The sequence below is a fragment of the Neofelis nebulosa genome, chromosome 3 (genome assembly GCF_028018385.1).
Source record: "Neofelis nebulosa isolate mNeoNeb1 chromosome 3, mNeoNeb1.pri, whole genome shotgun sequence".
NCBI classification, from domain to species: Eukaryota; Metazoa; Chordata; class Mammalia; order Carnivora; family Felidae; genus Neofelis; species Neofelis nebulosa.
Window position 1 is genome coordinate 206,962,210 of NC_080784.1, and position 27,645 is coordinate 206,989,854.

Genomic DNA, 27,645 nt, shown 5'->3' on the forward strand with positions numbered 1-27,645 from the left:
GGTTTAATTTTTTTATTTAATGCTTGTTTATTTGTTAGAGACAGAGCACGTGCGGGGAAGGGGTAGAGAGAGACAGAGGGAGACAGAGAATCCAAAGCAGGCTTCTCGTTGCCAGCAGTTAGCCCGACGTGGGGCTCAAACTCGTGAACCATGAGATCATGACCTGAGCCAAAGTTGGACACTCAGCTAACTGAGCTACCCAGGTGCCCCACTAGGGTTTAATTTTTTAATTAGACATGGAACTTTTCAGAGTTCCTAATTCTTGGGTCAGCTTAAGTAAGTCTTTTTCTAGGAATTTGTGCACTGCCTCTGAATTTTGAAATTTCTCATCATCCGCATGTCTGTAGCCATCTGTATTTTCAGTGTCTGTGAGATCTGTAGTGATGTCCTTTTTTGTTGCCTTGTCTCTTTTTTTTCTTCAACAGTCTTACCTGGTTTTGTTAGTAAGTTAGTGTTCTCAGGTGTTTTGGCTCTGTTTGTCATCACTTTGCATTTCTCAACTTTTGTTTTCTTTAACATTTCCTTTTTCTTTTTTCTTTGGATTAAATTTGTTCTTTAAGATAATTGCTTACAGGAAGCTCTAGCCTCTCCCTTCTGATATCTACATTGCAGGGTTGTGGCACCCTTCTGTTCATCCTTGCCTGCGTTTCTGCAATTGGCTGTGTTACATTTTTGTTATCTTTCACTTCAGAATACTTTGAAATTTTTTCTGATTACTCCTGTGAGCTGTGTGTTTTCTGAAACTGTGTTGATTAATTTAGAAATATTTGGGGATTTTTAGTTGTTATTTTTACTTTTATTCAAGTTTAATACAGAAGAATGCACAAGTATGGGTACATGGCTGTGGGAATTGTTTGTGACCTGAACGTCAGGCCAAGACAGCATTTGTTTCCATGACCCCGGAGGCTACGGTATGCCCTTGACCTTCTGCAGTCTAACGTGAAGTAGTCTTCCTGCCAATGCAAGGGTCTCAGACACTTCTGTCACCTTTGTGCCACCTTCCCCTCATGCTGTCGGTGTGTGGTTCAGTTCTGTCTGCACAGAGCCCCATGGGATGACGAGTGTGCGGTCACCATTCTGATCTTGGGTCACCCCACAGTCCCCTTCCCTCGTGCTCCTCACTTGTTCCTGAACCCACTTGTTCCCACTGAGGTACTCTTTCCTACCTGAAGGCCGTGGCTTCTGTTGGTGGCAAATTCTCTGTTTTTTGTTTGTCTGAAAAGGACCTCTGTTTTTGTCTCCAGTTTGAAGCATATTTTCACTGGGCTTAGAATTCTTTAACGGAAATCAATGTTTTTTGGCGCTTTGACCATACTCCTCCATTTTTGTCTTTTCCCGCACCCGGCTCTCCTGTGTGTGATGCGGTTGTCTGCGTAGTTGTCCCGCTTGTCTTCGCAGAGTTTCCACAGCCTGTGCAGTGAGGTCATTCCTTAGCCTGGAGAGCCCTCGGCTGCTCTGTCTCCACACCCTCCCCTGCCCCTCGGGGCCTCTGTCACGTGTAGAATGATTGACTCCCGTCACAGAAGGTAGTAGACCCTGACAGATGAGTGACAGCCTTTCCAGGTGCTTTCACTTCTGGCCCACGGAGCCATTCGTCGTGTTCTGGGTCGTCTGTGTATGTGTCTTTACATAACAGGCATGCTCCCCACTTGCCGAGCACCAGGCCCGGCCACGCTCTGTTGGGGGCACCTCTCCCCTTTTGTTTGCCCGCGCTCCACGTGACCTTCGGGAGGGCACCATTTCTGCTCACCTCGCTCGGGAGACGGAAGCTCGGACATGCTGGGCCGTGTGCCAGGGCGGCGGGTCCAGCTGGTGCAGAGCAGGATTCGCACGTACGTGAAGGCCCCGGCCCCTCCCCGTGGGCCGCGCTGCCCCGCCTTTCGGTGGTCCGTCCAGGCAGCACCGTGTGGGCCCCCCCCGCTGTCGCCCTGACGCCCAGGAGTGGATCCCAGGGCTGCTTCACCACACCGGCCCCCTGACCTTCCAAAGCCAGACCTGCTCCCACCCCGCCGCTGGCTCCCCCAGAAGGCCCTGGCCCTTTGGGGAGCATTTCCCCGTTTCTGCTGCTCATCTGAGTTCAGCTTCACTGTCGTCTCGCTGGGGCTTGGGGGCACATCCTGAAGCTCGTGACTTGCCCACAGCCCAGACCAAAGACCAGACGGGGAGGACGCACGAGGCCCCTCCTGCACCTCTTCGCTCTGGTGCGTGTGTGTCCTTATCCGGGTGCCCCTGCACGCTTCGTGCTGTCCTGTCCGTTTAGCGGCGGCCGCTCTCTGACTCCTGTCGCAGGACGGCCGTTGCTGACGTGGGGGGGGTGGGGGGTGGGGGACAGGGCACGTCTGCACTAGCGTCGTAAGTCGGCAGAGACGGTTTCTTCAGCCCTCGCTCTCCTGAGTCTCTCGAGCTTGCTTTCTCGGTAACTCGGCACGTACTTGTGCCCACTCGGCCGCGATCGTCGGCTTTCCCCTTCTTCTGAGCTCCACGCGTTTCCTCTGCTTGGCTTTCACCCCTGCCTCCTTCAACCTTTGGGGGAACCCGTCCAAGTAGGGGTGTCTCCCGCCTCACAGAGGAGGACGTGCGGCCCGGGGGCTCAGCCGGCCGCTGGCCACTCTGCCCCCCGGTGGGTGCCCGGAGCCCCTTGGCGCTGGAGGCGTGGCGCTGCCCCTCGTCTGCCACGGCCACCAGCAGCTGGGACGTGGGTGTCCCTCCCGGGGCCCCTGGAGATGGCCTGTGAGGTGTCGATCGATTGTGTCACGTGGGGCTGACTCCAGACCCAGAGGTGCGGTTTTCTCACCAGTGCCGCACGCCCGTGTCAGAGGCGGTAACAGGGACCCTGCTTTCCTTCTCTTTCAGACGGACGCGGATATCCGGGCGCTGTTCATGGGTATAGACGACCTGTGCAGGAAGTACTCAAAGGAGACCTTCCAGGTGAGTCCTGCACGGGGTACCTCTTGCTCAGCATAACCCCGTCAGGCTGCGGCTGCCTCGTGAGGCTGTCCTTTCTGAGGGTCACGGCACACTCGGCCACACTGTGCTGTCCTCCTCCCGCCCCCCCCCCCGCCCCACCACGTGGGCCTCACACCTCCCTCCAGGGTCGTGAACCCCTGCTCACCCCACGTCCCACCCCAGAGGTCTGACTTCCCAGACCTCACTGGACCATGTGCGGGCCACCGTCCTGTCCCTGAAGCTGCCTGAGAGAAAGGAGCCCCCCAGCCCCCAGCCATCCCGCTTCTCCCCCTTTCTGTTAGTGTGTAGCCCCTGCGGTGGGCCACCTCCCACCCACCCTCTGGGGAAAGGGGCCAAGGGGGACAGCAGCTGGGAGCCGCCTCTAGCCAAGACCTTTCCCGTGGGGCAGTGGGCCAAGGGAGAGTGGTCCCACCCTGACCTTCTGGGCCCGTTGCACGTCTGGAGGCTGTGGTCCAGCAGCCCCACCGAGACCTCCTCTTCTCTGCAAGGCCCTTTCTAGCTATGACACGGCCTGAAGCCACCACGGTATCATGGCCGTCCCATCTACATTTAGCGCTGAAGGCCTGGGTGGCGCCCCAGGACACAACAGCGGCACAAGGCGGGGGCCAAGCGGGGGCCCGGATGTCTCCATCGCCACGTCCACAGTGGGAGCTTTCATGGGCCAGGTCCCCCGAGGCCCGGAAACTGTCCACGTTCTCAAGCTTGGCGACCCTTCCACCCATGACGTTCAGAACCACTGGCAGTCCCGTGCCCTGATGTGGTGTTCCCAGACAGCTCTGCAGAGACGTACGCTGTCCCAGACCGTGCGCCCACACAGGGGTGGGGCCAGAGGCTGTGGAGGCAGCTGCCAAGTGACATCCTTTTCGCTTCTGGGTCTTCTCTCCCATGGTCACGAGCCCATCTGTCATGGCACAGAGTGGAGTTTCCAGAGGCCACACGACAGGATGTCGCATTGTTACCCATGTTAACAAACTGGGTTTATTCTGAAATGAATTGCTATGTGTCATACGTTTCTCTCAGTATCAGTTTCTAGTAGGGTCAGCACTGACAGATAAAACCCATGTAGACAGAACCCTCAGGGTCTTCAGTAAGTTGAAGAATGTAAAGCCAGCCCTCGGGCCCTGGCACGTGTGAGACTGTCAGAATCACGGCAGGTCCTTCCACTGAAGCCATCGGGAGGTCACCCTTCCTGATCCAGTTGGGAAGACATAGAAAAATCTTTCTTTTCCTGTCCCCTCCCCGGGACCCCTTCTCATCTCCCCTCCTGTCCCCTGAGCCAGGGCTGGTCCGTGCTGGCCGGAGTGTGGACACCCGGCTCCTCCTCTGGGAGGGGGACAGAAATGAGCCAGCAGACCTGATCCCCCCGCACAGAGGCTGGGGCTCTACCCGAGGGGACCGCCCCCCAAATGGGCCATCCCACACCTCCCGCCAGTCAAGGAACAGCAAAGGAGAGGCGTGCGTGGTCAGCTCCCAGCCTGGCCTTCCTCAGCCTGGGCGCGTCACAAACTGAAGAGACCGTGCCCTCTCCGTCCAGGAGGGCGTTCTCTACTGGATGAGGGCTCACGGCCCTTTTAGATCTTGCCTTGTTGGTGTCGCCTACCCCCATCAAGTCCACAGCGGCTCAGCCTGAGGGGCCCAGCACGCGGTCACTCGGGCCGACGCCCTGGGGACCTGGAGGCTGGCCCCTGCCTGGTACAGGTGGGTGGCACACAGACGGGGGTCTGCGTGGCCGTGGACTCGCACCAGGCCCCTCGGGGCTCGGCGTTCTGTCCACAAGCCCGTCTCCCAGGCTCAGCCCTGCCCGTGGCCCCGTCCTTGGCGTGTGCTGCCACAGAGGCCTGTGCGCGTGTGCCCTCCCCCTTCTGGTTTGAGAACAGCCTGCCGGAGTGAAGATAGCGTGGGCCCGCCCACAGGCCCTGCCGAGCCTGGTACCTCCGGGGAGAAGGCCCCACGTGCCAGCGTCCCCGCAGTCCTGCTCCCGGACACGCCACGTGGCCGTCCTGTGGTCGTGCTCAGGCGCTCCTGCTCTCTGTTTCTCGGGGTCTACACCAAGACACGAGGTCTAGGGGTCAGGGTGTGACGTTCTCTTCCTGCCACACGCGTAGAACCCATTGAGGAATGAGACCAAGCAAACAGACGGGGAGTCTTGTCTTGCTGAAGACGACTGGAGGGTGGCTTCAGATCCGCCAAAACCACTCCCCGCTGTGCACGGGCCCTCACGTCACATCTAGCCCCGGGCCGGCCCTGCTTCGCCGCCCATGCTGCCTTGCCCGGAAGTGAGGCCCGCCTCCTGGAAGCCAGACCTGAGGAGCCATGAGGCCTGAGAGCTGTCATCAAGGAGGTTTCTGGGACGGGCCCCTGGTGGCGCCCCCACCGCAGACTAGTGCTTCCGGCAGAGCCCGTGTCTGTCAGCCCTCGTCCTGCGGAGCGACGGCCCCGGCAGTGTGCTCTCTGGACCCCGAGGGCGCGGAACCCTTCGGAAGATGTGGGGGCTTGGCAGAAGAATAGGAGGGTGTCTGTCACTCCTGACTGTGGTCCCGTCTTCTGGAGGTGGCCTGGCCCGCAGACGAGGTCTTTGGACCAGCTGTGGGCTGGCCGTCCCTTCCTGTCCGTGCACTTGGCAGAGTCCCGGGGAAGAACCTACGGGATGCTGACCTCGCGTCAGCCCCCTCGGCTCGCGTTTGCGCTGGCCACACGCCACTGCTCACGCGTCCTGTGCGGCAGTCCTGAGCTCTGCTTTGGGCGCAGGGTGGCAGCCAGCGGAGCCCACGCCTGGGTCAGCGGGCAGGCGGGGGGACGGGGCGCAGGGAGACGGGCACGCCGGTGCTCGCACTGACGCTTCCTCCCGACCTCTGGCCGCCGGGACGGCGTGCGCGGTGGCGGCCCTGTGCCAGCGCCAGCAGCTGACGCGTACTGCCTTCTCAGGTTTCAGAATTTCAAGAAAAGCACAGAAGGAGACTGTTGGCCTTCTATAGAGAAAAGGTAAGTCCGCTGACGTGCCGCCTCATTCCGAGGCTGCGTCTCAAGGCGGCGGGCCGCTGGGCTGGCACCTGTCCTGCCCGCCCTCAACCTGGTGTGGGGATCCTGCCTGTGGACGGCATGTGGCTGCCTGGGGGCCCCAGCCTGGTGACCAGGACAGTTTCAACTTGGAAGGCCAACACTGACCCGCTGACATCCCCCAACTCGTGAGGCACCTCTCTGTCGACAGCACCTGTGAAGTTGCACTGGCCAGTCCTTGTAAAGGACATTCGAGGGGCCTGTTCGTTTGCCCTGCAAGCAATTCTTCCAGCCCCGTGAGCACTCCCCTCTAGCCCCGTGAGCACTCCCGCCTAGCCCCGTGAGCACTCCCCTCTAGCCCCATGAGCACTGCCCTCTAGCCCCGTGAGCACTGCCCTCTAGTCCCGTGAGCACTGCCCTCTAGCCCCGTGAGCACTCCCGTCTAGCCCTGTGAGCACTCCCGTCTAGCCCCGTGAGCACTCCCGTCTAGCCCCGTGAGCACTCCCCTCTAGCCCCGTGAGCACTCCCCTCTAGCTCTGTGAACACTCCCGTCTAGCCCCGTGAGCACTCCCCTCCGTCTAGCCCCGTGAGCACTTCCCTCTAGCCCCATGAGCACTCCCCTCTAGCCCCGTGAGCACTCCCCTCTAGCCCTGTGAGCACTCTTCTCTAGCCTTGTAAGTACTCGTCTTTAATAAAAGGAAAGCAAAGCTTTAGTGAAAGCAGCATTAATCGAGCTTCTGACTCAGAGCAGTGCCTTCTCGAGTGTAGACAGAGGGTCCGGGAGCACCTAGGTGAGGCTGCCTCGTGCTGGCGTCCCAGTGCTGGTCCCCGGGGCCCCTGGTGGCCTGCTCTCAGTGCACATTCACTCAAGCAGCAAGAGGACAGCTCCCATGCCTCCCACCTTCTGATTTGTGGTTTAAGACGTTCAGAGTCAGCACGTGCTCTCAACACTGTCGGCCTACACCGCCTGGTGACCAGAACTCTGGTTGTGTTTAGATCTCAAAGCTGGAAGAATCCCTTCGGAAGTCAGTGCTGCGGTTGGAACAGCTGCAGGGGTGAGTTCTCTCCAGAGTGCGAACAGGGCAGCTGACCATGCTGTGCCCTTGGCCATCTGTCCGAGACCTTGTTGTGACGAAGGGGGCCGGAGAAAGAGCACTTGCCTTTACTACAAGCTTCTGTCAGAGCAGCAGTTCAGTAGGAGGTGAAGGGAGGCCAAGGGAGACAGAAGGGAAAATGTGAAAACCCCCCCAGGGGCTCCCCAAGGTCCCTGAGGCAGAGGCGCCCCACAGCCGGGCCCTGTCGGGGCCCCGTGTGCACCTGTCAGGAACCGTGGCGTCCGTGACAGGTGAACACGTGCAGCATGTGTGCCCCACGTGCGGAGGCCGTGGCGTGCCCTGGGGCAGCGGCCACGGGGGGCTCCCGCTGTCCACAGTGCCTTCTGTTCTGAGACGGGGCGAGGTCTCGTGAGCTGTGCTAATGTGGTGGCTCTTCCCGGCTTGGTAGGCCGAACGTCAGGGTAAAGGTTGCAGAGCCAGCGGCCTTGGGGACTGGCGTCCATCCGGCCGGTCACGTGTGCGGGCATGACCCACGCGCTGCAAGCGGGCACTTGCTGCCCTGTCGCGTCGGGCCTCTGGAAGTCGCTCCGCCACCTTGGGGCCCCGTCTGGGGTGAAGGGGCCCCCAAGCCGACACCAGTGTGAGGGTGTGGTCAGGGGTCCTGCCCCATTCCCAAGAGATCACAGCAGGAGACTCCAAGAGCCTGAGGGACGTGGGGGTGCACGGCCCTGCTCAGTTCGGGGAGGGGAGCGGAGCGGCACGGCAGAGAGTGCCAGGCGTCTGCGCGGGGTCTCCGATCCATCCCTCTGGGTGAATAGTTTGCTTTCTTTCTGGGGAATCGCGTCTTCCGTGAGTTCTGGCCGCTCACAGCCGCTACCTTTCCACATCCTGCTCTTTTCCCGCGTCCTTGTGCCCTGTTGTTCTGAGCCTGGCAGGCCTGTGCACAGAGCTGCTCCCAGGTAGCTTCTGTCCCTGCAGCCTCCCTGTGCTTTCCTCGGCCCCCAGTCCCGGTGCTCTGCTCAGCTGCCTGCGGCATACCTTTTCCATCTCAGGTCCATTTTGGCTGTTCAGCTTTCCATTTCTAGAACGTTCCTGGTCATCTTTACCACCGTAGTGTTAGCTTATCTTTGTCGCCACCTTCTGTTTAGGCACGTCCCAGGCGGTGTTTCTCCCGCACCTGACTCCTCGGAGTCCAGATCTGCCTGTTCTGCCCGGCCTGGGCCAGGGGGGTCCCATCCCGCGGGCTGGCTCCGCACACGTTCCCCGGGGAGGGCGCCCCTCCCAGAGGGCATCTGCCAGTCCCCCCCACCCCGCCCCCCGCCAGAGCAGGAGGAGCACATTCACCCGCTGGGGGGGGGGGGGGGCACTGGTGGCTCTGTTACCGTCATGTCCTGGGGGGGCGGGGGTGGCACAGAGCACACTGGTTTCACGGAGGCCGCGGGCAGGAGCGAGGGCCTCAGAGGTTTGAGGTCCCCACACCGCAGAGGCAGATGGCTGCCTGCCCCCCGACCCGTAGCCAAGCACCTGCTTGTTCGCAGCACCGGGCGCAGCCAATAGAGCAAGCCACAGGCCACTTGCCTGTCCTCGGGGGGGTCTCCTCAGGGCTGTGTGTGTGTGTGCGTGTGTGTGGGAAGCTGGCGAGGGTTGGGGGCCGGGGCACCTGTGGGGCATCTGGCTGTGTTTGTCGGCTTACGATTGCAACCGGGATGGGTTACGTGGAAGTAAACGTTTGCGGCTGATTAGCACCCCCTCTCTATCTGTGTAGTATGAGATTGTCACAGCAGACAGCTTTCAGCACAATAAGAACTCCGGTTTCGAGTAAGTGACATGGGGCCTGAGCTGGGAGGGATGTGAAGAGGCAGCCGGGCCGGCGAACGCGGCCTGACGCTCAGACCCCTGCTGCAGCTCCTTCGGCACGGCCAGGCGGACACCTCCGGCCCCCTGACTCGTCAGCCTCCAACAGGTGCGTGTGCGGCGGGGCGGCCCCAGTGTCCCTGACCGTCACTGGCCGGCTCCGGCGGGTCGCACAGCCCGTCCTCTGACGCGCCTCCGGTCCTCCCCTCCTCCCTCCACCCTGCACGTCTCCTCACCGCCACCCCAACCCTGCCAGTCAGCAGTGGACAGGCAGGGACCCTGAGCTGAGTGCAGGACATGGCACCTCGCCCCTCCCTCTGGCTCCTGCCTGCCCCGCGGGACGCAGCCTCACAATCAGGTGTGTGGTCCTGGCTGGCCGGTCACAACTCTGTCCCCACAGTCCTAGCGATTGGTTGGGGGGCATCCTGCGACCACACCGCGCCAACGGGTGTCAGCCCTGGGACTGACCTGTGACCGGGATGGCCAGGCCAGGGGACGCGGCTCGGAGACTAATCCAGCACAGAAAAACTAGGACGAGAGACCGCAGCTGGGCGGGTGGCTCCCCCCGGAACCCCGACCCACCCTGGCTGAGGGGAGCTGCGCCCCTCACCTTGGCTTTGTCCGGCAGGCCCGCCCTGCAGGAGCTCAGTAGCTCACTTTCCCGTCCTTTCTTGTCCTCTCTCTTCTGCTCTTTCTCCTACGAGGCTGCCTGAGTGGTGCTTCCCTGTCAGACTCGGGCTCAGTCAGAACGAACACTTGTTGAGTGTTCATTGCGTGAAGCTTGTGGGTCGCGCAGTAAGCGATAAGGAAAGGAAAAAGGATGTTTACTCCTGTCGCCGCCTTGCAGGAGCTCAGGCCCGATTAGAGGAGCGAGGACGAGGGCCGGGAGGGGGCTATGGAGTGGGCGGGCCAGGGCCCAGGCGACAAGGCTTCCGTGGGCGCTGGCCAGCGAGGCAGGCGGGCCGACAGCGCGGGGCCCTGGAGGTGAGCATAGGTCCCGTGGCACGAGTCTCGGTTGGTGGTGTTGCATCGCTGACGAGCCCCTGGCCCCTGAACGTGTCCCCTTGTCATTTAACAGGGTGGAGTCCATGCAGGTCGACCTCACTCCTTCCCCAGCGAGAAAAGTAAGTACACCCACTCCCTGGGTCCCACCTCGTCCCGCATACGGTGTCTGTGGTTTTCGCAGCTCCAGGAAGCACAAGCGTTCAAGGCCCCAGGGACGGATCACAGCAGGGTCTCTTCATCCTGTGCTGGGCGGAGATGTGGTTCGCGAAGCAGGTCCTGGGTGACGATTTTGAGCACACTCCCTTCTGTGAGCGGCAGGTGGGGAAGAAGGAAGGGAGGCTGAGTGAAGTCAGGATAAACCTGGTCTGGCCAAGAAAGAGGCTTGGAGACCCCGAGGCCCCTGAATAGAGGCAGGGCTCCCACTTGGAGAGAGGGGCAAGGCCAGAGGAGGCAGGGCTTCCACTTGGAGAGGGGCAAGGCCAGAGGAGACACGGCCGGAAGTTCGGGCCATCGGTGCCTGGCCCGGATGGAGCGCGACCTGGGACTCCCCCACCCCCCACCCAAGGCCAGACGCTGGAGGCTCAGGATAGAGGATGGGGAAGCGGGTCCCCAGAGGGAGCGACCTGGTGCACACGGACTCGGTGTTGGTGACTCATACACTGCCTGGTGCTGCTTGTCCGCGAACACCCGGTACGTGGGAGCTCGGTCTCCCGGTCGCCCCGTGACGTGCACGCGGGTGTTCAGGCTGGTTAGTGAGGAGTAGTGCTCATTTCCACGGGGGCCGTCCTGCAAGCAGATTAAGGAGGAATCTGGATTCCAGGATAAGCAGGTAGGAACGCGAAGCCGTTCAGAGCTGGGGTGGAGGGGACGCCCTAGTCCCTGGTGGCTGTGCCGGCGTGCGCCTCCCCTCTGTGCCCGGTTCTCCGCCCCACCCTCCTGTCTCACCATCCCCCGTCACATCTGGGAGGGAGCCTGTGGGTGCACCTCCTCCCTGCCCTGTGGATCCCAGCCCCCACGCACCACCTGCTGGCCTTGGCGCCCCGGAGGCTGGACTCAGCCTCGCCCACGTGTGGCCTTGTTTTGGAGATTAGAGACTGACACCCTGAGTTGATCCCCCACGTCCCGGCTGTTACAGTTGAGGGACCAGAACACAGCCCACAGTCTCGAAACTGCAGTGAGGTGCTGGACCGGGGGTAGCGCCTGCTGCCGTCCAGGGCAGGTTGGGAGTAGTTGAGGCTCTGCCCCAAGGCCTCCGGGAGGTGAGGCTTCCAGGATGGAGGCGAACGGGCACGGCTGCCTGGCAGTAAGACTTTATCAACAGAATCGGGCTCCGGGCCATGGTTTGCCTGCCTTGGACTAGAGCAGGACACAAGTGTGCCCCCGGAAACTTGTCCACCCCCTTGCCCGGCCCCCGGACGCCATTCAGCCCTGGAGTGGGGGCAGGGTGACGGCTGTGTCCTGGGAACCCCACCCCGGGCCCAGAGACTCTGGGTGGCACAGCCGGCCCGGGGCAGGGCGCGGAGGGGAGCACAGGACTCCGGCCCCGGTGTGGGGCTGCCCTGAGGGGTATTGTCTGGTGGTTTAGGAGAGGTCCCCGCCCCTGCGGGCTCATCCAGGGTGAGTGGCCACGGCTGCAGGGGAAGCAGGGTGAGGGCACTGCGGCCGGCTGGTCGAGAAGGTGCCACGCCCACCACAGGACACCTGGCACAAGCAGCCTGGGGTCAGCTGCCTGGGGCGTAGAGGGCCTTGTCCCCCTCCCACCTCTGCCCTGGCCAACCCCGGGGTCCTGGGAGAGCAGGTGAGAGAGACACAGCCTGCAGGTACGCTGGGTGCCGATGGCGTGTCGGACGTGGACACCGGCCTGCAGCTTCCTGCCCGGGACGGTCGGCCGGTGTGAACAGGGAAAAGACAACTCACAGGTATCCAGTGAAGGCCTACCCTACGGCACGCGTTAATGAGGGGGGCCGGTAAAGTGCGAGAACCGACTTGAGGGAGAGCCCAAAGAGAAACACGTCAGCCATCGGGAATGCAGGAACACCGTGCTGACAGACGCAGGACCGGCAGCCTCCACGCGGCATCCCGGGATGCGCCGAAACCACCAGCAGGACGCGGGGCTGCTCTACGGGGGCAGCCTCAGGACACAGACCGCAGACACCCTGGAGGGAGGTTTGGACTCAGAGTTTTCCATACTCTCCTGACACCCGGGAAGTGCTAGATCTGTCTAGAGTATTTGCTCTCTGGCAGGAAGAACTCTCCGTGAGCGAGTTGTGAATAGAGGGAGAGCCTCGAAGCTGCACCTACGGGAACCCCTGTGGGAGCCCCCGTGGGAGCCCCCGTGGGAGCGCCTGCAGCACGTGGAACACACCCCTCCTCGCAGACATCTGCCACTTGGGGTCTCTGTGGTCCACACCGCAAAGTGCAGCCTGGCGTGGTCCGCCTCCGTGGGGCGTCTCAGCTTCCTTGTGCCGCCTGGGGTGGGTCTGCCCTGCTCTGCTCAGCGGGACCCTCGCGAACATCCATCCTAGGCCGTGGCTCCCGGTCGTGCTCCAGAGCACGGGTCCTCACCGGGACCCAGGGCGCCAGCCGCAGCCCGTGCTCAGCCCTGTGCCTGCACAGCCCGGCCGGCCGGCCGTGTCTCCAGGTCCTTTTTCTTCACCTGTTACTGGATCCTCCCTGACACAGGAGCCTCGAGAGCTGACCCAGCAAATAGAAACCCTTGCTGGTAGAAGCCAAGGTGAGAAGAGACCAGTTACCGATTCTAACTCAGCGGAGTGACTTTCGCCGTCGTGCTGTGACAAGTTCTCCTGTTGGAGTTGCGAACGCTCTGCCCGCTGTTGAGAGCTGGCGTGCAGGGGGCACGTGGCAACGATGTGCAGAGCAGGCCGGACGGAGGTGCGGGTCGGGACCGTGAGAGGAGCAGGTGCAAAGGGCCGGCGGCAGGGGCGCACGGGACATCTGCGCACCCCGACTCGGCCCGTGGCTGTGGAGGGGGCGCCCCGGGGTGGGGGAGGGGGGACGGGCCTATGGGAAGGACCAAGTGTGGTGGGACCAGAGCTCTAGCCCCTGGGAGGACAGCTGCCGAGCCCACCACTGTCACGCGTGGCCGGGAGGGACGCTTCACCCAGAAGCTGTTGGGGGCGTGAGCAGGCAGTTGATGGACACGCCCTCCAGGCGGGGCAGTGTCTCCACCTAAGCGCGCTGGTCCTTCCGTGGTTGAGGTTTGCTGGTGGGCGTGAGCCAGGGGCTGGGGTCGCAGAGGGGACCCTGCAGGGAGCCGCAGGGGTGGGTGTGCCGGGGTGGGAACTGGGAAGATAGGCACAGGGGATGGTGGCCGGGTCTGGAGACAGACCGGCGGGAGCCGGGCTTGTCAGAGGCCACGGGAGTGAGACCAGGACGGCCATGGCAGCGAAGGGAGCGCTTGGCCTGCACGCCTGGCATCGCCTCTGTGGTCGGAGGAGGCCCCCCCATCACTAGTGACAGTGCCAGCGTGCCATCCTCAGGGGATCGGGGGGGGGGCCGCCCCTGGGGAACACAACCGGGGCGGCCAGAGGTGGCTCCCTGCGAGTGAGAACACCCCGTCCACACCGGAGCGCAGGGTGACGAGATCATGAGCCCAAAATGAGGATCTGTGTGGGATTTCAACATTTCTGACCTCAGCCAAGGACTTGACGTTTCCTCTCTTCTGAGATTCTTGGAAGCGCTTGGTGCAGCAACCCCCCCCCCCCCGCTGCCCCCGCTGCCGCGAGCCCCCTGGGGCCGGGGAGCGGAGTGGGGGGGGCGCCCTGCCCTTGTGGGCCTGGAGCCGGTGGTTCGCGGTAAATGGGGTGGGTCTGGCCCTTGGAACGGGCAGCTCCAGGAACTGACTTGTTTTCTTTCTACACGCTTAGCCTGAGGTCACGGCTGGCCCAGCAAGAATCTCTCTGATCAGCCCGCCTCATGATGGACGCATGGGTAAGCGGGGGTCCCTGTCCCCTGCCCCAAATGGATGGGGGTCCCTGTCCCCTGCCCCAAACGGACATGCCACGGAACTGTCTGCCACAGAAGGGAACCCAGTGGAACCCACCCAGGGCAGCGCTGTCCTGCCACGAAGTCAGCGTGGGCAGTGACCTGTTCCCCAAAACGGTGTGGCTGCTGGGCCCGTTGGGGACCCTTCACGAGTACTCTTGTCCCAGCAAGATGTCTCCGTCTCGGCGAGATGGTCCCTTCCTGGCGGGTGTGGGAGTCACGAGTGGGTTTCCGGAGCACGGTGCCCGTGCCCACCGCAGGCTCAGGCCCCTTCCCAGCGGGAGCAGGGTGACCCCCCCCCCCCCCGGCCCGGCCCCTCTGCCGTCGCCTTCATGCCCTCAGCAAGCCCCTGAGCTTAGGCCCGTGAGGGAGACCCTCACATCCGTGATGTGTGACCCCGTTTGCTTCTCTGCTCTCCGCCTCACCTTTGCTTCTTGCTGGAGGGGATATTCTAGCAACTGCCTCGGAGGAGGGCCCACAGGCAGGCTTCGTGGTCGCATCTGGTGCCTCCTGCTGCCTCCCACACAGCCGAGTGGCCTTGGGGCCCCCAGCACCTGCTCCGGGGGCCTCTCCGCGGCACTTTCGCGCCTGAGCGGCACCCCATCCTGGGGGTCCACCCTGCTCACAGCCTCTTGTCCCCCTTCCCTGCCCTTAGCCCCCACACTGCCCCCCTCAGGCCTGTTGTGCCAGCTTCTAGAGAATCCAGCTCGCGATGCGGCTCCCCTCTCCCACCCCCCACCCCCCACCCCCCACCACCATGGATGGAGTTTCCCAGTTGAGCCAGTTCCCCCGGATGGAGCTCCTTGTCACACCCCAGTGAGAACTTGTGACACACGTTGATGCCGTGTTTCCGTGCTGTCCGAGGTCGCGGTCCCCTTAGGTGCCGGCTCTTGCCTCACCACTCACCTTTGTGGGGAGCAGGGCAGGGCCTGGAGGCCCTGGCATGTGCGCTGTTCCCACGTGGTTGTGGGGGTCACATCTGCCTTCACAGGACTCAGGCGTGGAGGCCGCACGAATGGGAGCTCCCTGCCCTGCTTCCCTTCCGTACAGAAGCCTGGGGTCTGCCCGCCCAGCCTGGCTGTGCCCTTCCCTCCTCTTGCCCCTCACTGTCCGGGCGGGGGCTTGTGGGACCCCGGACCTCACTGGGTCCTCTCCCTGGCGCATGTTTCCAGAAGGGAACACAGTGAACATCCTAAGTGCTTCCAGATGTATCGATCGGAATCGAGAAGTGACACGGGGGAGGGGGGCCTGCCTCGTGCGTGTCCTGCCCCGTGCGCCTGGAAGGGACAGGTCCTCATGCTGTGACTGATCCTGAGTGTCCTCATTTTAGTCATTTCTTGTTTTTGACTGTGAATTCTCTCTTTTTCCCTTTTGTCCTTCACGTGTATGAAATCCTCAAGATGAAGGATATCCATCTTTTATCCAATTTGCTGTTTAATTTTATATTTGATTTTTTTAAATTTTAGATGGTTAACATTTTTTAATTATTTTTTAAAATTTACATCCAAGTTAGTTAGCATACAGTGCAATAATGAATTCAGTAGATTCCGCTGATTCATCCCCTACATATGACACCCAGTGCTCATCCCAGCAGGTGTCCTCTTAATGCCCTTGCCCAGTTAGCCCATCTCCCCTCCCACAACCCCTCCAGCAACTCTGTTCTCTATATTTAAGTCTCTTATGTTTTGTCCCCATCCCTGTTTTTATATTATTTTTGCTTCCCTTCCCTTATGTTCATCTGTTCTGTATCTTAAATTCCTCACATGAGTGAAGTCCTAGGATATTTGTCTTTCTCGGACTAATTTCACTTAGCATAATACCCTCCAGTTCCATCCACGTGGTTGCAAATGGCAAGATTTTTGATTGCCAAGTAATACTCCATTGTGTGTGTGTGTGTGTGTGTGTGTGTGTGTGTGTGTGTGTGTATACCACATCTTCTTTATCCATTCATCCATCGACGGACATTTGGGCTCTTTCCATACTTTGGCTGTTGTCGATAGTGCTGCTCTAAAAATGGGGGTGCATGTGTCCCTTCAAAACACACACCTGTATCCCTTGGATAAGTGCCTAGTAGTGCAATTTCTGGGTCGTAGGGTAGTTGTATTTTTAATTTTCTAAGGAACCTCCGTGCCGTTTTCCAGAGTGGCTGCACCAGTTTGCATTCCCACCAACAGTGCAAAAGAGATCCTCTCTCTCCGCATCCTCACAACATCTGTTGTTGCCTGAGTTGTTAATGTGAGCCATTCTGACGGGTGTGAGGTGGTATCTCATTGTGGTTTCGATTTGTATTTCCCTGATGATGAGTGATGTTGAGCATCTTTTCATGTGTCTGTTGGCCATCTGGATGTCTTCTTTGGAGAAGTGTCTGTTCATGTCTTTGGCCCATTTCTTCACTGGATTATTTGGTTTTGGGGTGTTGAGTTTGATAAGCTCTTTGTAGATTTTGGATCCTAACCATTTATCTGATATGTTGTTTGCAAATATCTTTTCCCATTCTGTCAGTTGCCTTTTAGTTTTGCTGATTGTTTCCTTCGCTGTGCAGAAGCTTTTTATTTTGATGAGGTCCCAGTAGTTCATTTTTGCTTTTGTTTCCCTTGCCTCTGGAGACGTGTTGAGTAAGAAGTTGATGCAGCCAACATCAAAGAGCTTTTGCCTGCTTTCTCCTCAAGGATTTTGATGGCTTCCTGTCCTACTTTGAGGTCTGTCATCCATTTTGTGTTTCTTTTTGTGTCTGGTGTAAGAAAGTGGTCCAGGTTCATTCTTCTGCATGTTGCTGTCCAGTTTTCCCAGCACCACTTGCTGAAGACACTGTCTTTATTCCATTGGATATTCTTTCCTGCTTCGTCCAAGATTAGCTTGCCATATGTTTGTGGGTCCATTTCTGGGTTCTCTGTTCTGTTCCATTGATCTGTCTGTTTTTGTGCCATAAATGCTTAACATTTTTATGTTCTCAAATCTGTTAATTTTTGTTTGTTTCCAGATTTCTGTTTGGACAGATTTTTTCCAAACCTATATCATTTTATTCTAGTTCTTAATATTTATCTTTCTCCAAAATCCTTACAGTGTATTTTGAGATATATTGTAATATGAGTGTCCCAACCTGGTATTTTTATAATTTGTTTTGAAAATATTTCTGAAATAACACAGAAAAATGGTAAGAAAAGTATGAGAAACTCCCTGTTCCCCTTACCCAGATTCCCCGACTGTTAAGATTTTGCCACATTTGCTGCCTACCCTTTACAGTCCGTGTTTCTTTGAACCACTGAGAGCATGTTGCAGGCATGGCGCCCCAGCCCCCCCACAAAGGACAGGGGTGCTCACAGCACCAGCACAGCCTGCAGGCAGCTCAGCGTCAGGATGGTTCTGCCCCTTGACCGTTGAGAAGCCTTGTTTGCTCTCGGGCTCAGAGTCCCCTGTGAGGATACCCCGCATCTCATACAGCCGCTGTGTCTCAGTCACTTTCCTTGTCTTTTCTGTTTCCAGCAGTTTTAGGAGTTCTAGACCTTCAATTCTAACAGAGGCTGAGAGACCCCCCGGGCCTGGGTCAGCCAAGAATTCTGTATCTAATAGAATTCTCCTTTAAAAGTTTAGACAAAACAGAGGTGCCTGGTGGCCCAGTTGGTGAAGCTTCTGACTGTTGATTTTGGCTCAGGTCATGATCTCACGGTTCCTGAGATTGAGGCCCACATCGGGCTCTGCACTGACAGCTTGAAGCCTGCTTGGGATTCTCTCTCTCTCTGTGCCCCTCCCCCACGCTCACTCTCTCTCAAATAAACATTAAAAAAATCGAGTTGAGACAAAATAAACACATTACAGAGTAACTCAAACAAGGGTCGCTAGCAGGCCTGCCCTACAGGAAATCCAATGGGAGGCACTGGGCGGAGGATACACACTGACGGGACTGGAGGGAACAGGGTCTCATTCTCTGGTACTTTGCAGACCTGAGATAGTGGAAGTGGCAAGTGTAACACAGCAAACCAGCACCTGGGGCGGTACGCACAGAGCGGGGGACAGGGCCGCGTCGGAGCAGAGGTGACACAGCCCAGCAGAATGAAGTCAGCTTTACCTGGAAGTCGACTTGTTTCAAGTAAACACAGACAAACATGACTTCAAAGATACAGTTAAGTCGAGAGGAATTCAAATATCGCATTAAAAGGCATTTGTTTGCCACAAAAGAAGGCAAGGCAGACTAGAAGGGAAAAGACACATGAGACCGTAGACGATAAATAGCAGAATAGGTACAAACCAGATCCCATCAGTGCTTCCCTTCATCACGAACACTAAAGACCGATGAAAAGGCAGAGCTTGTCAGACCGGGTGGAGAAGCTGTAGCCACGCGCTGTCTGTCCGCCGGAGGCCTGTAATCCAGCAGCACAAGGAAGCGGAGGACAGGGTGGAAACCGCACCGTGTGGACAGTAAGCAGACGAGCTGGAGCTGCGGTGTGAATAACAAAGTGGCTTTGGACAAAGGACGTTTCTGGAGACGAGCAACGTCTCAGCGGTACGCACGCAACAACAGAGGCGATTAACGAAGCAAAAGCAGACGAGAGGGAAAGGAATAGACTCGGTCTTCGAGATCTCAGTGCTCTCTTCTCAGAGGTTGATGGGGCAGCTAGGCCAGGAAGGTAAAAGGAAACAAATCGCATCGTGGCCACACGCAGGTCTGATCCATCGGGGCCGACATTAAATGTGAACGCACTAAACACCCCAGTGGAAGAGCAGAGATTGTCAGACGGCACGAGAGCTACCCTGACAGAAGGCACACTTGTAGATTCAAGGAGACAGAAAAATTATGGGAAAAGGTGTAGCAAGTGCAGAGCTAGGGAGGCTATTTCACATCAGACAAAGCAGGTTTTTTAAGACAAATATTACCAGAGACCAGGAAGGGCATTTCCTGAGGATTAAAGGGTCAACACACCAGGAAGACATAATAATTCTTAGTGTAGACACACCAAAATGGAAAGTACATAAGGTGAAAGCTGACAAAAGCGGAGATGGTTAATTCAACAATTGAGATTGGGGTATTTCAGTTCCCCGCTCCAGTGACGTGAACGGCACTGTCCCCCACCTGACAACAGCACGGCGTGCGTTCCTTGCCAGGGCAGAGGGGGGACTCTGCAGGGTAGGCCACGTACCAGGATACAAAACAAGTCCCAACACCTTTAAAGGGATCATGATCACGTGAAGTGTATTTTCAGACTACAGTGGAATTAAATTGGAAGTCAGCAGAAGGAAAATCTGATAATAAAACAAGTATTAACACAATTATAGCTTTAATGAATCAAGGAGAAAAAATCGCTAGTAACACCAGAAAATGAATGAAAGAAAATACAACATATCAAAATATACCAGATGCAGGTGAAGCAGTGCTTAGAGGGAAATGTATAGCTTTAAATGCTTGTGTGAGAGGGACGCCTGGGTGGCTCAGTCAGTTGAGCGTCTGACTTCGGCTTGGGTCATGATCTCACGGTTCGTGAGTTCGAGTCCCATGTCAGGCTCTGTGCTGACAGCTCAGAGCCTGGAGCCTGTTTCAGATTCTGTGTCTCCCTCTCTCTCTCTCTCTCTCTCTGCCCCTCTCCCACTTGCTCTGTCTGTCTCTCTCAAAAATAAGTTTTAAAAAAAAAACATTAAAAAAAAATAAATGCATGAGAAAGGAAGGAGGCCTAAAACCAGTGAGCTTCCACCTTAGGGAGCTAACTACAACGAAATAAATTTGAAATGTATAAAATGGAAAACTCTCAGAGAAAAGTCAGTGGAGCTTAAAGCTTGTCCTTTGAAAAGATGATGAAAATTGGTAAACTTTTTACCTACAGTGACCAAGAAAGCACAAATTACCAGTGTCAGGAGTACCACTATACACCCTACAGATATTAAAAGGGTTATAAGAATATTGTGAATACTTCTATACTACCAAAGTAGATGACTTACGTGAAATGAATAAATTCCTATCAAGACATTATCAAAACTACCTCAAGAAGAAATAGTAAATCTGGATAGACCTCCATCAAGAAGTTGAATTAGTAATTTTAATATCTTTCCATAAAGAAAAGCCCTTTTCCCAATAGCTTTATGGGTGAATTTTATGTGACATTTAATGAGCTAATGTCCTATATGAGTTCTTTTAGAAAATAGGAGGGGACTGAACACTTTCCAGTTTTCATAAGGTCAGCAATATCTTGAAGCCAATGACCGCACAAGAAAAATAATTGAGCAATATTCCTTATGAATATGGATACAAAATTCTTCAAAAACATATGAGGCAATCAAATCTAGCAACCTAGGAAAAGGATTGTATGCCATCACCAAGTGGGATTTATCCTATGAATTCAAGGTTATTTGACATCTGAAGATCGACTAATTAGTATACTAGTAGAAATAAAGGACCTAAAAAACATTAGAGCTTTTCAACAGATAATTTGACAAAATTCTACAACCATTCACTCTCAAGAAACATGTAATAAAAGGCAACTTCTTCGCCAGGTAAAGGGCATCTGCAGAAAGCCCAGAGCTGACCAGGTACCGTTGAGAGGGATCATGCTGTACTCTGAGACCGGGGACATGGTGAGATGCCCCCAGTCCACAGCCCCTCTCCTGTCCGACATCCACTGAGGGTTCCAGCCAGTGCAGGGAAGCCAGAGAAGGAAGTGAAAGGCACATCGATTGGGTGAGAATGAGTAGAGCGTCTTTATTGTAGACGGTGTGCCCTTGTGTGCAGAAAATCATGAGGGATCTTTAAGAATCCTAGGAATCATAAACAAGGTTGGTAAGATTGTAGGATACAAGATCCATACGTAAAAGTCAGTTGTAATTCTGCATATAAAAAGTCCAAAATTGAAGTTAATTGGTTGGTCCTGTCAAAGTCTTCTGCACTTTGGATTCTCTTCCACTAAGAGATGTTCCTCTGTTCCTGGAGATGCCTGGTTGGCTTAGTTGGTGGAGCATGTGACTCATGATCTCACGGTCATGAGTTTGACCCCACGTTGGGTATAGGGTATAGAGATTTTTAATGTTTATTTTTGAGAGAGACAGAGCGTGAATGGAGGAGGGGCAGAGAGAGGGAGACACAGGATCTGAAACAGGCTCCAGTCTCCCAGCTGTCAGCACAGAGCCCGATGCGGGGCTCGAACTCATGGACCGCAAGATCATGACCCGAGCCAAAGTCGGATGCTCAACTGACTCAGCCACCCAGGCGCCCCCAAAATACCATCTTCTTACTCTTGCTTTGCCGTAAATTGTGAAGTCAGTGGGAGCCGTCTGACTTTGTTCTTAATTTACCCAAATAATCTTGGCTGTTCTAGGTCCTTTGCGTTTTTACATTAATCGTAAGATCCATTTGTCAAATTCTACCAAAAAATCCTGCTAAGATTTTGATAGCAATTACATTGCATCTGCAAATCAGTTTGGGGGAGAACTGATATCTTAAGAGTTTTGAGTCTCGGGATCCATTGGTGACGTCTCCTCGCTTCTTGGATCTCTGATTTACCCAAGGGATCTTTTGTGGTTTTCAGTGTACAGGTCTCATTTCTACTGATACGGTCCTGCCTCAGTAATTATGTTTGATGGTGGGATTTTCTTCATTTAATTTTTAGGTTGGTGACGGTTTGCATAGTGTATCTTTTCCGATTTTAAAACACTCAGCCTATTTGTGTCTGAATGCAAAGTGTGCCTGTTGCAGACAGTATGAGACGTTTTCCTTCTTGCCTGGTTTCATTTCTTAAAATCCCTGCCTCTTGACTGGACTGCTTGGTCCACTGATAGCTAACACAGTTATTAGTATGTTTGGATATATGTCTGCCATTCTGCTATTATTTTATGTATGTCTTGGGACTTGTTGTCTGTATCTCCTTAACTGCCTTTTTCGCATTAAATATTTTTAGTGTATGATTTTGCTATGGGCTGGATCGTTTCCCCTCAAAATTCACGTTAAAGCCCTAACCCCCTGCCACATGACTGTATTTGGAGACTGAGCCTCTAAGAGGTAAATGAGGTCCTTGGGTGGGACCCCAGTCTGATATGGTTGGTGTCTTTATAAGAAGAGACACCAGAAGAAGGGGGAAAAAGCACGTTGTATTTATGTCAACAAAACCGTAAAACAGCAACAAAGAAAGGAGACACCGGGGAGCTCACTGGCTCCGCGCCCCAGAGGTCGGTGAGGGCACACAGAGAAGGTGCCAGCGGGGAACCGGGGACAGGCCCTCCTGGATGCCAGCCAGCCTCCAGGACCGTGTCCGCTGGTAAAGCCCGGCCCTGGCCTGGGGTGCTGTGTCAGGGTGGCCGAGCCCACTGAATGGACACACGTTCGATTCTGCGGCTGATATTCCGGCAACGTGTTATTTTCTGTGATTGCCTAGGAATTAGGCCGCGCACCCATCGTAACGTACTTGACGTGAAAGCTGACATAACTGTGGTGAGATTCAGCAACACTGTCCCCCGACACCCCTCCCCCGCTGCGTGCCGTCTCGTTGACGTATAACCACGTGTGCCGTGTGGACGCATACGGCATCCACAGGTGTTACCCAGGAACGCGGCATGCGAATGATTTTAAACTCCCATTTCTTGAAGGTCTTGAGACAAAGGCACACATACTCACCCTTTACTTGACCACCTCCGGGGCTTCGTTACCGGCCGCTCTCCTTTCCCTTCGGCCTGAAGCGTGCTGTCGTCGTAGGGCAGGGCAGCTGGCGGTGGGTTCTCCTGGTCTCTGTCCACGTCTGAGTGGCTTCACTTCGTGTGCATCTCGGAGGCTCGCTTCCCTGGACGTGGCTCCGTGGGCCACCGCTTCCAGCCCGTGGAGGTTCCTGCTGCTGCCTGGCGAGAAGTCGGCCATGTCATGCTGCCCTGGGCCGCCCTGGTTTCCTCCTCGAGCGGGGAGCCCTCCGGCCTTGTCGTCTTAAGACGATCTTGTCTCTCGTGCGGGAGCCGGCTCGGCACCGCCCGCCCCCGGCTGTCCCCACCTCGCTGTGCCACCACCCGGTCCACGTGTGGGTGCCGGCTGCCCCCGTGGGCTGGCCGTGCCGGGGTTCACGTCTGTGTCCAGCTGGTCCCGGCTCCTGCGCGGCCTGGGCCCCTTCCCCACGAGCACGCTTGACGGAGTGGGGAGCTCCCCGCTACCCCGGCCACAGCCGCCCTGCTCCCCACCGCCCGAGACCCCTCCCCCTCAGCGACCGCCCGCCAACACCCGCCTCGGTGGCACGTTGGTGCCTCGTTCAGGAAACAGCGCGGGCTCGTCCGTCTGCCGACACAGGCCGATGAGGTTTTCCGTATTCTGGATAAGGGAACTTGTCCTCTCTAAACAGCAAATTTCTCGTTTGCCAACGGAAATCTTTCTAACCTCATTGAACGGCATGGCTTTCTGGAACAGGAGCTACGGGCCTTGACTTGCTGCCCGTCTTATCGGTTGGGGAGCCTCGGTCTGAGCGCCCGGTCCCAGCAGGGCTGAAGCAGGGGATACGCCCCAGCGCCCGAGTGCTCGGTCGTGCCCTGTTCTGGAGTTCCCGCGTGGCCGGGGTTCCCGCTCAGACCCCGTGTGCCACGAGGTTCCCACCTGCCGCATGCGGGGTGTCAACCCCAAACCCCTGTGAGTTCACCTCCGGGGGCCTCGGTTCCCTCATCTCTGTTGGTAACCGTCATCGCCACCGAGTCCCGCAAAGAGTAACTAAGACTCCGTCTCCGTGGGCTGTAGCGCGTTGAGCACGTAACCTGCCATTACCGTTTGTGTTGCGCCGGGGTTAAAATGTCCCGGGACTTGTCTGATGAGATGTGTGGCCAGCCCACCAGGAGACAAGGTTTTCCTCACAGCCCCGGCAGCAGGAGGCGGGCACGCCCCACAGGGGCCCACGAGCAGAGGGAGCAGGGAGGCTGCTCTTCACGGGAAGGAGTGGTGGGCAGTGAGGACGGCTTGGGATTGGCTACTTGGGATCATTTCAGCAGTTTTGGGGGGGGGGGGGTAGGGCAGAGCAGGGAGGTGATGGGGAGCACCTCTGGGCACTCAGATTTCATGTCAAAGGCCAGCTCACAGACCAATCGTTACTCTTTGGGAGTCAGCTAGCCCTGGGAGGGGTGGTCTTCCCAGAATAAGCAAGGCCCCGTGGTGCCAAACCATCATAAAATACAGGAGATAAGTAACCAGTCATTTTGCATCTCTGGTCTCAGCCATTGTGCTGCGGCACGGCCGGTGGGCAGAGACACAAGGTCCCTGTTGGCCGCTGGGTGCCTTGCGGCCCTGGGAGAGCCGCTGCCCCTCTCTGATCCGGGTTCTTCAATGTGAAAGGGAACACGGGGAGCCTAAATGCTGTCTTCCCTGCTCTCCCTGCCATTCTTCTGTTAAAATTCTCCAAGATTGGGATGCAAAGGAATTCGGGTATTAAACAATAGTAGTCTTCAGATTTGCTCTCTGCTGTGACTAATGCGTGCCAGGGGCTGTTTGCGTCTTTCAAAGAAGCTTTTTATTAGCACGGAGGATGTCAGCAGAAATTCGGGAGCCCGGCGGTGTGGGCGGAGACCAGAGCCGGTCCTGGGGCTAAGGGACTCAGAGCCAGAAGCTGGTGAAAGTGCCTTTCCCTGCCAGTGGTTCTGAGTGACAGGAGCAGGGACAGAGTAGGGCAGAGAGCAGGTCTCCGCACAGTTCTTGAGCCTTCTGCATCCCAGGTGCCCTCCCCAGCCCAGCCTGCGGCCCAGAGCTCGGTGTCGGGCTGAGGCTCTGCGGGGCTGGCGGTCCGGTCCGGGTGTGCCCTGGGCAGCTGCCGGGCACGAGGGCCACAGCACTGGATCCCAGGAGTTCCGTTCCAGTCCTGTGGGTGCGTCCGCCCGGTCGGGAAGGGTGTGGGTGCGGGATGTCGGGGACGTGGCAGGGGACAGCCGAGGGCAGAGGGACGTGGCTCTGTTTTTGTCTTCCCTGAGCCGCGCGTGTTCACCTTTTGCTCCTGTCCACCGCAGGCAGCGTCGCCCGCCGCGGCCCTCAGCCCTTCGGCCCGACGCCAAGTCACAGGGACCTGCCCCAGGCCCTCAGGTAGTGTCCCCGCCCCAGGAGTCCACCACCTGACTCACTGCAGTTCCTGCCGCTAACCTTGGTGTACTGCTTCTTAAACCCCTCTGCGTGTGTTCTGAGCAGGGTTATGTCGTGTAGACTGCTTCATGCTTTGCTTTTTAAAACCGAAGAACTATGGGGCGCCTGGGTGGCGCAGTCGGTTAAGCGTCCGACTTCAGCCAGGTCACGATCTCGCGGTCCGTGAGTTCGAGCCCCGCGTCAGGCTCTGGGCTGATGGCTCGGAGCCTGGAGCCTGTTTCCGATTCTGTGTCTCCCTCTCTCTCTGCCCCTCCCCCGTTCATGCTCTGTCTCTCTCTGTCCCAAAAATAAATAAAAAACGTTGGAAAAAAAAAAAAAAAAAACCGAAGAACTGGAAAGCTCCGAGGGGGTGTGGCCGATGCGGTGGGGGAGGGGGGTGGGGGGGGGGCCGGGGGGCCCTGTCGCTGAGGATTCTGTGTCTGTTGGGTTTACTCCTAGGGTCCCACCGCTGCCTGTCCCCGGCAAGGGGCTGTCCCAGGTGCCCGTGCCCCAGGACCCAGGCCGAGCAGGAAGAGGGGGCTCGCCCAGCCTGGGGGGCTCCCGGGCAGCGGCCCCCAGGCAGCCCGTCAGCATCTCCGCGCTGCTGCAGAGACAGCGCGCAGGCAAGTGTGCCCTGCTCTGAGAGCAGCTGCTTCTCCCGCACGCGTGCATGTGGCAGAAACAGACGCGACGCGTTGCGCGTTCCTGACAGTCGTGCCGCGGCGCTTTGGTGAGTGGCTGAGACGTGAGTGGCGGTCCCGGGCGTGTCCACCTTGGGTCACGGCTGTCCATGCTCCCGCAGGGTCTGCTGGCCTCGAGGGAGTCCCGCACGGAAGGTGAACGAGCTCCCGTCCCCAGCCTGGCCCTCCGGGCCCCCTCGGCGCTGGCGTGTGTGCGTTAGGCAGCAAACATGCTCGTGCGTGCGTCTGCGTGGAATGAAGTAATGCCGTTGAATAAAGCATTTTTCTGATGACCTGGGATGGCATCGTGTGATGTGTTTAGAACTTCCGGGGCACATCAGTGGCTCGATCAGTTGAGTGTGCGGCCTCGGCTCGGGTCGTGATCTCACGGTCCGGGTTTGAGCCCCGCATCGGGTTCTGTGCTGACCGCTCAGAGCCTGGAGCCTGCTTCGCATTCTGTGTCTCCCTCTCTCTCTGCCCCTCCCCTGCTCACGCTCTGTCTCTCTCTCTCAAAAATAAATAAACCTTAATAATAAAAAAAATTGTTGAATAATTTTCACTGGAAAGGCAAAACTAAATGAGATATCTGAATAATAGTGCCATCCCTGCCGCGAACCAAGACGGCAGCCGTGCCCCGCACACGCGGCCTGGGGGGGCAGCGCCGGGCGCCTCCAGTGTGCGGCCATCTGCCCCACGGGGCTCTGTCATGCGGGACGGCAGTGCGGAGCGGCCCCCTCACGGCCACCAGAGGCCTGGTCACCTGTCTGAGGGGACACCACCCAGGATGTGCTGTGGGGAGGGGGCGAGGGGGGGCTGGCACTCGGCCCCCAGGGAAGGTCCTTGAGCACCAGTGGTAGTAAGGTGCCCAGAAACCCGCGTATTTGCAAGTGCAGACCGGGCCTCAGGCCCATCTCTGGACTGAGCTCTTACCTCTACAGGTGGGACAAACCTCTTCAGTGCACTTCAGGGCTTCCGTGCAGGGGTGGGTGTGAAACCGTGAGAGCAGGCCTCTCAGGTGGCAGCACCGGCCCCGCTTTTACAATGTATTCTGTTCAAACGTGCCTGTGAAGGCTGTTTGCGCGTTACTCCCAACCCCCTCGACCCGGCGCGCCCGGTAGGGTCGCGTGTTACTCCCAACCCCCTCGACCGGCGCGCCCAATACGTGCGGAGTAGATATTTGACAGCTTATCTACCATGTGTGTAGTTTGCCCCTCATCTTGTCTTAGTTGCAAGATGACACTTACGCCTGGAAATAGCCTAGCTTTGGGGCAGAGTCCCCCATCCACCCTGGCCCCAATCCCCTTCCCTCTCCGTCCCCCAGTCCCACCCCCAATCCCTGCCCCCCTCCCGCACCCTCCTCCCCAACCCCCACCCCCAGCCCCCAAGCCCCCTCCCTCCTTGCCTGCCCCCTCCCCAAGGGCTCAGTCTGCCATTTGGCCAGAAAGCATCTTCCAGACTGTCAGCTTTCGGAGGACGCCGGGCTTGCGGGACCATTTGTTCCGGTTTTAGCCATACTGGGCCCCGGAGCAGCTTCTGTAACAGGCACGTTGAGGGGAGTGCACTCACCCCACCCTGCTCGCCCTCCCCCTCCCACGTAGGCCTGGAAGCCTTGCTCCTCTTGGGCGCTGGGAAAGGACAGGAGGGAGGCCTGGTGGGGAGGGACAGCAGGTTGTGAGTCACGGGCACCCCAAAGCCCCCAGAGCCCCTGGCCCGGGAAAGCCTGGTGAAGGGCTAGGGTGCCTGTTGGAGCTTGGAGGGGAGGGCAGGTGGCAGGGGTGGGAATCCCCGGCTGGGTGTTGCAGAAGCTCCCTCACCCGCGCCTTGAGGCCAGCCCTGGAGCCCCTGGGCTGCGTGGGGACTCAGGTGACCGGGACCATCCGGGGATCCCCGCCTGCAGCTGGTGCAGTGTCTCCAAACCCCTCATTTTTAGGGATTGTTTTCCATCGGACCCTCTATCATGGCAGCACACATTTGCCTGGTTCTAAAGTCCAACATACCCAAAAGGAGCGCCTTTGAAGAAGACCACCTGGCCCCCGGC

At 57.6% G+C, this 27,645-nt stretch overlaps 1 protein-coding gene across 2 annotated transcripts in view; it reads left to right on the forward strand.

Moving 5' to 3' along the window:
* The window catches only part of RNF212 (ring finger protein 212), a 37,079-nt gene extending 11,174 nt beyond the window's left edge, over window positions 1–25,905 (forward strand). The window contains exons 3-11 of one of the 2 annotated variants that reach the window (XM_058723246.1): window positions 2,854–2,928; window positions 5,893–5,949; window positions 6,961–7,019; window positions 8,785–8,837; window positions 8,925–8,982; window positions 9,952–9,997; window positions 13,766–13,829; window positions 24,819–24,891; window positions 25,387–25,905. In XM_058723246.1, the coding sequence (XP_058579229.1) occupies window positions 2,854–2,928; window positions 5,893–5,949; window positions 6,961–7,019; window positions 8,785–8,837; window positions 8,925–8,982; window positions 9,952–9,997; window positions 13,766–13,829; window positions 24,819–24,891; window positions 25,387–25,570 (669 nt within the window). In that variant the 3' untranslated portion in view covers window positions 25,571–25,905. The remainder of the gene's footprint in view (window positions 1–2,853; window positions 2,929–5,892; window positions 5,950–6,960; window positions 7,020–8,784; window positions 8,838–8,924; window positions 8,983–9,951; window positions 9,998–13,765; window positions 13,830–24,818; window positions 24,892–25,386) is intronic. The other variant, XM_058723245.1, reaches the window with a different exon arrangement.
* The last annotated feature ends 1,740 nt before the right edge of the window (window positions 25,906–27,645 follow it).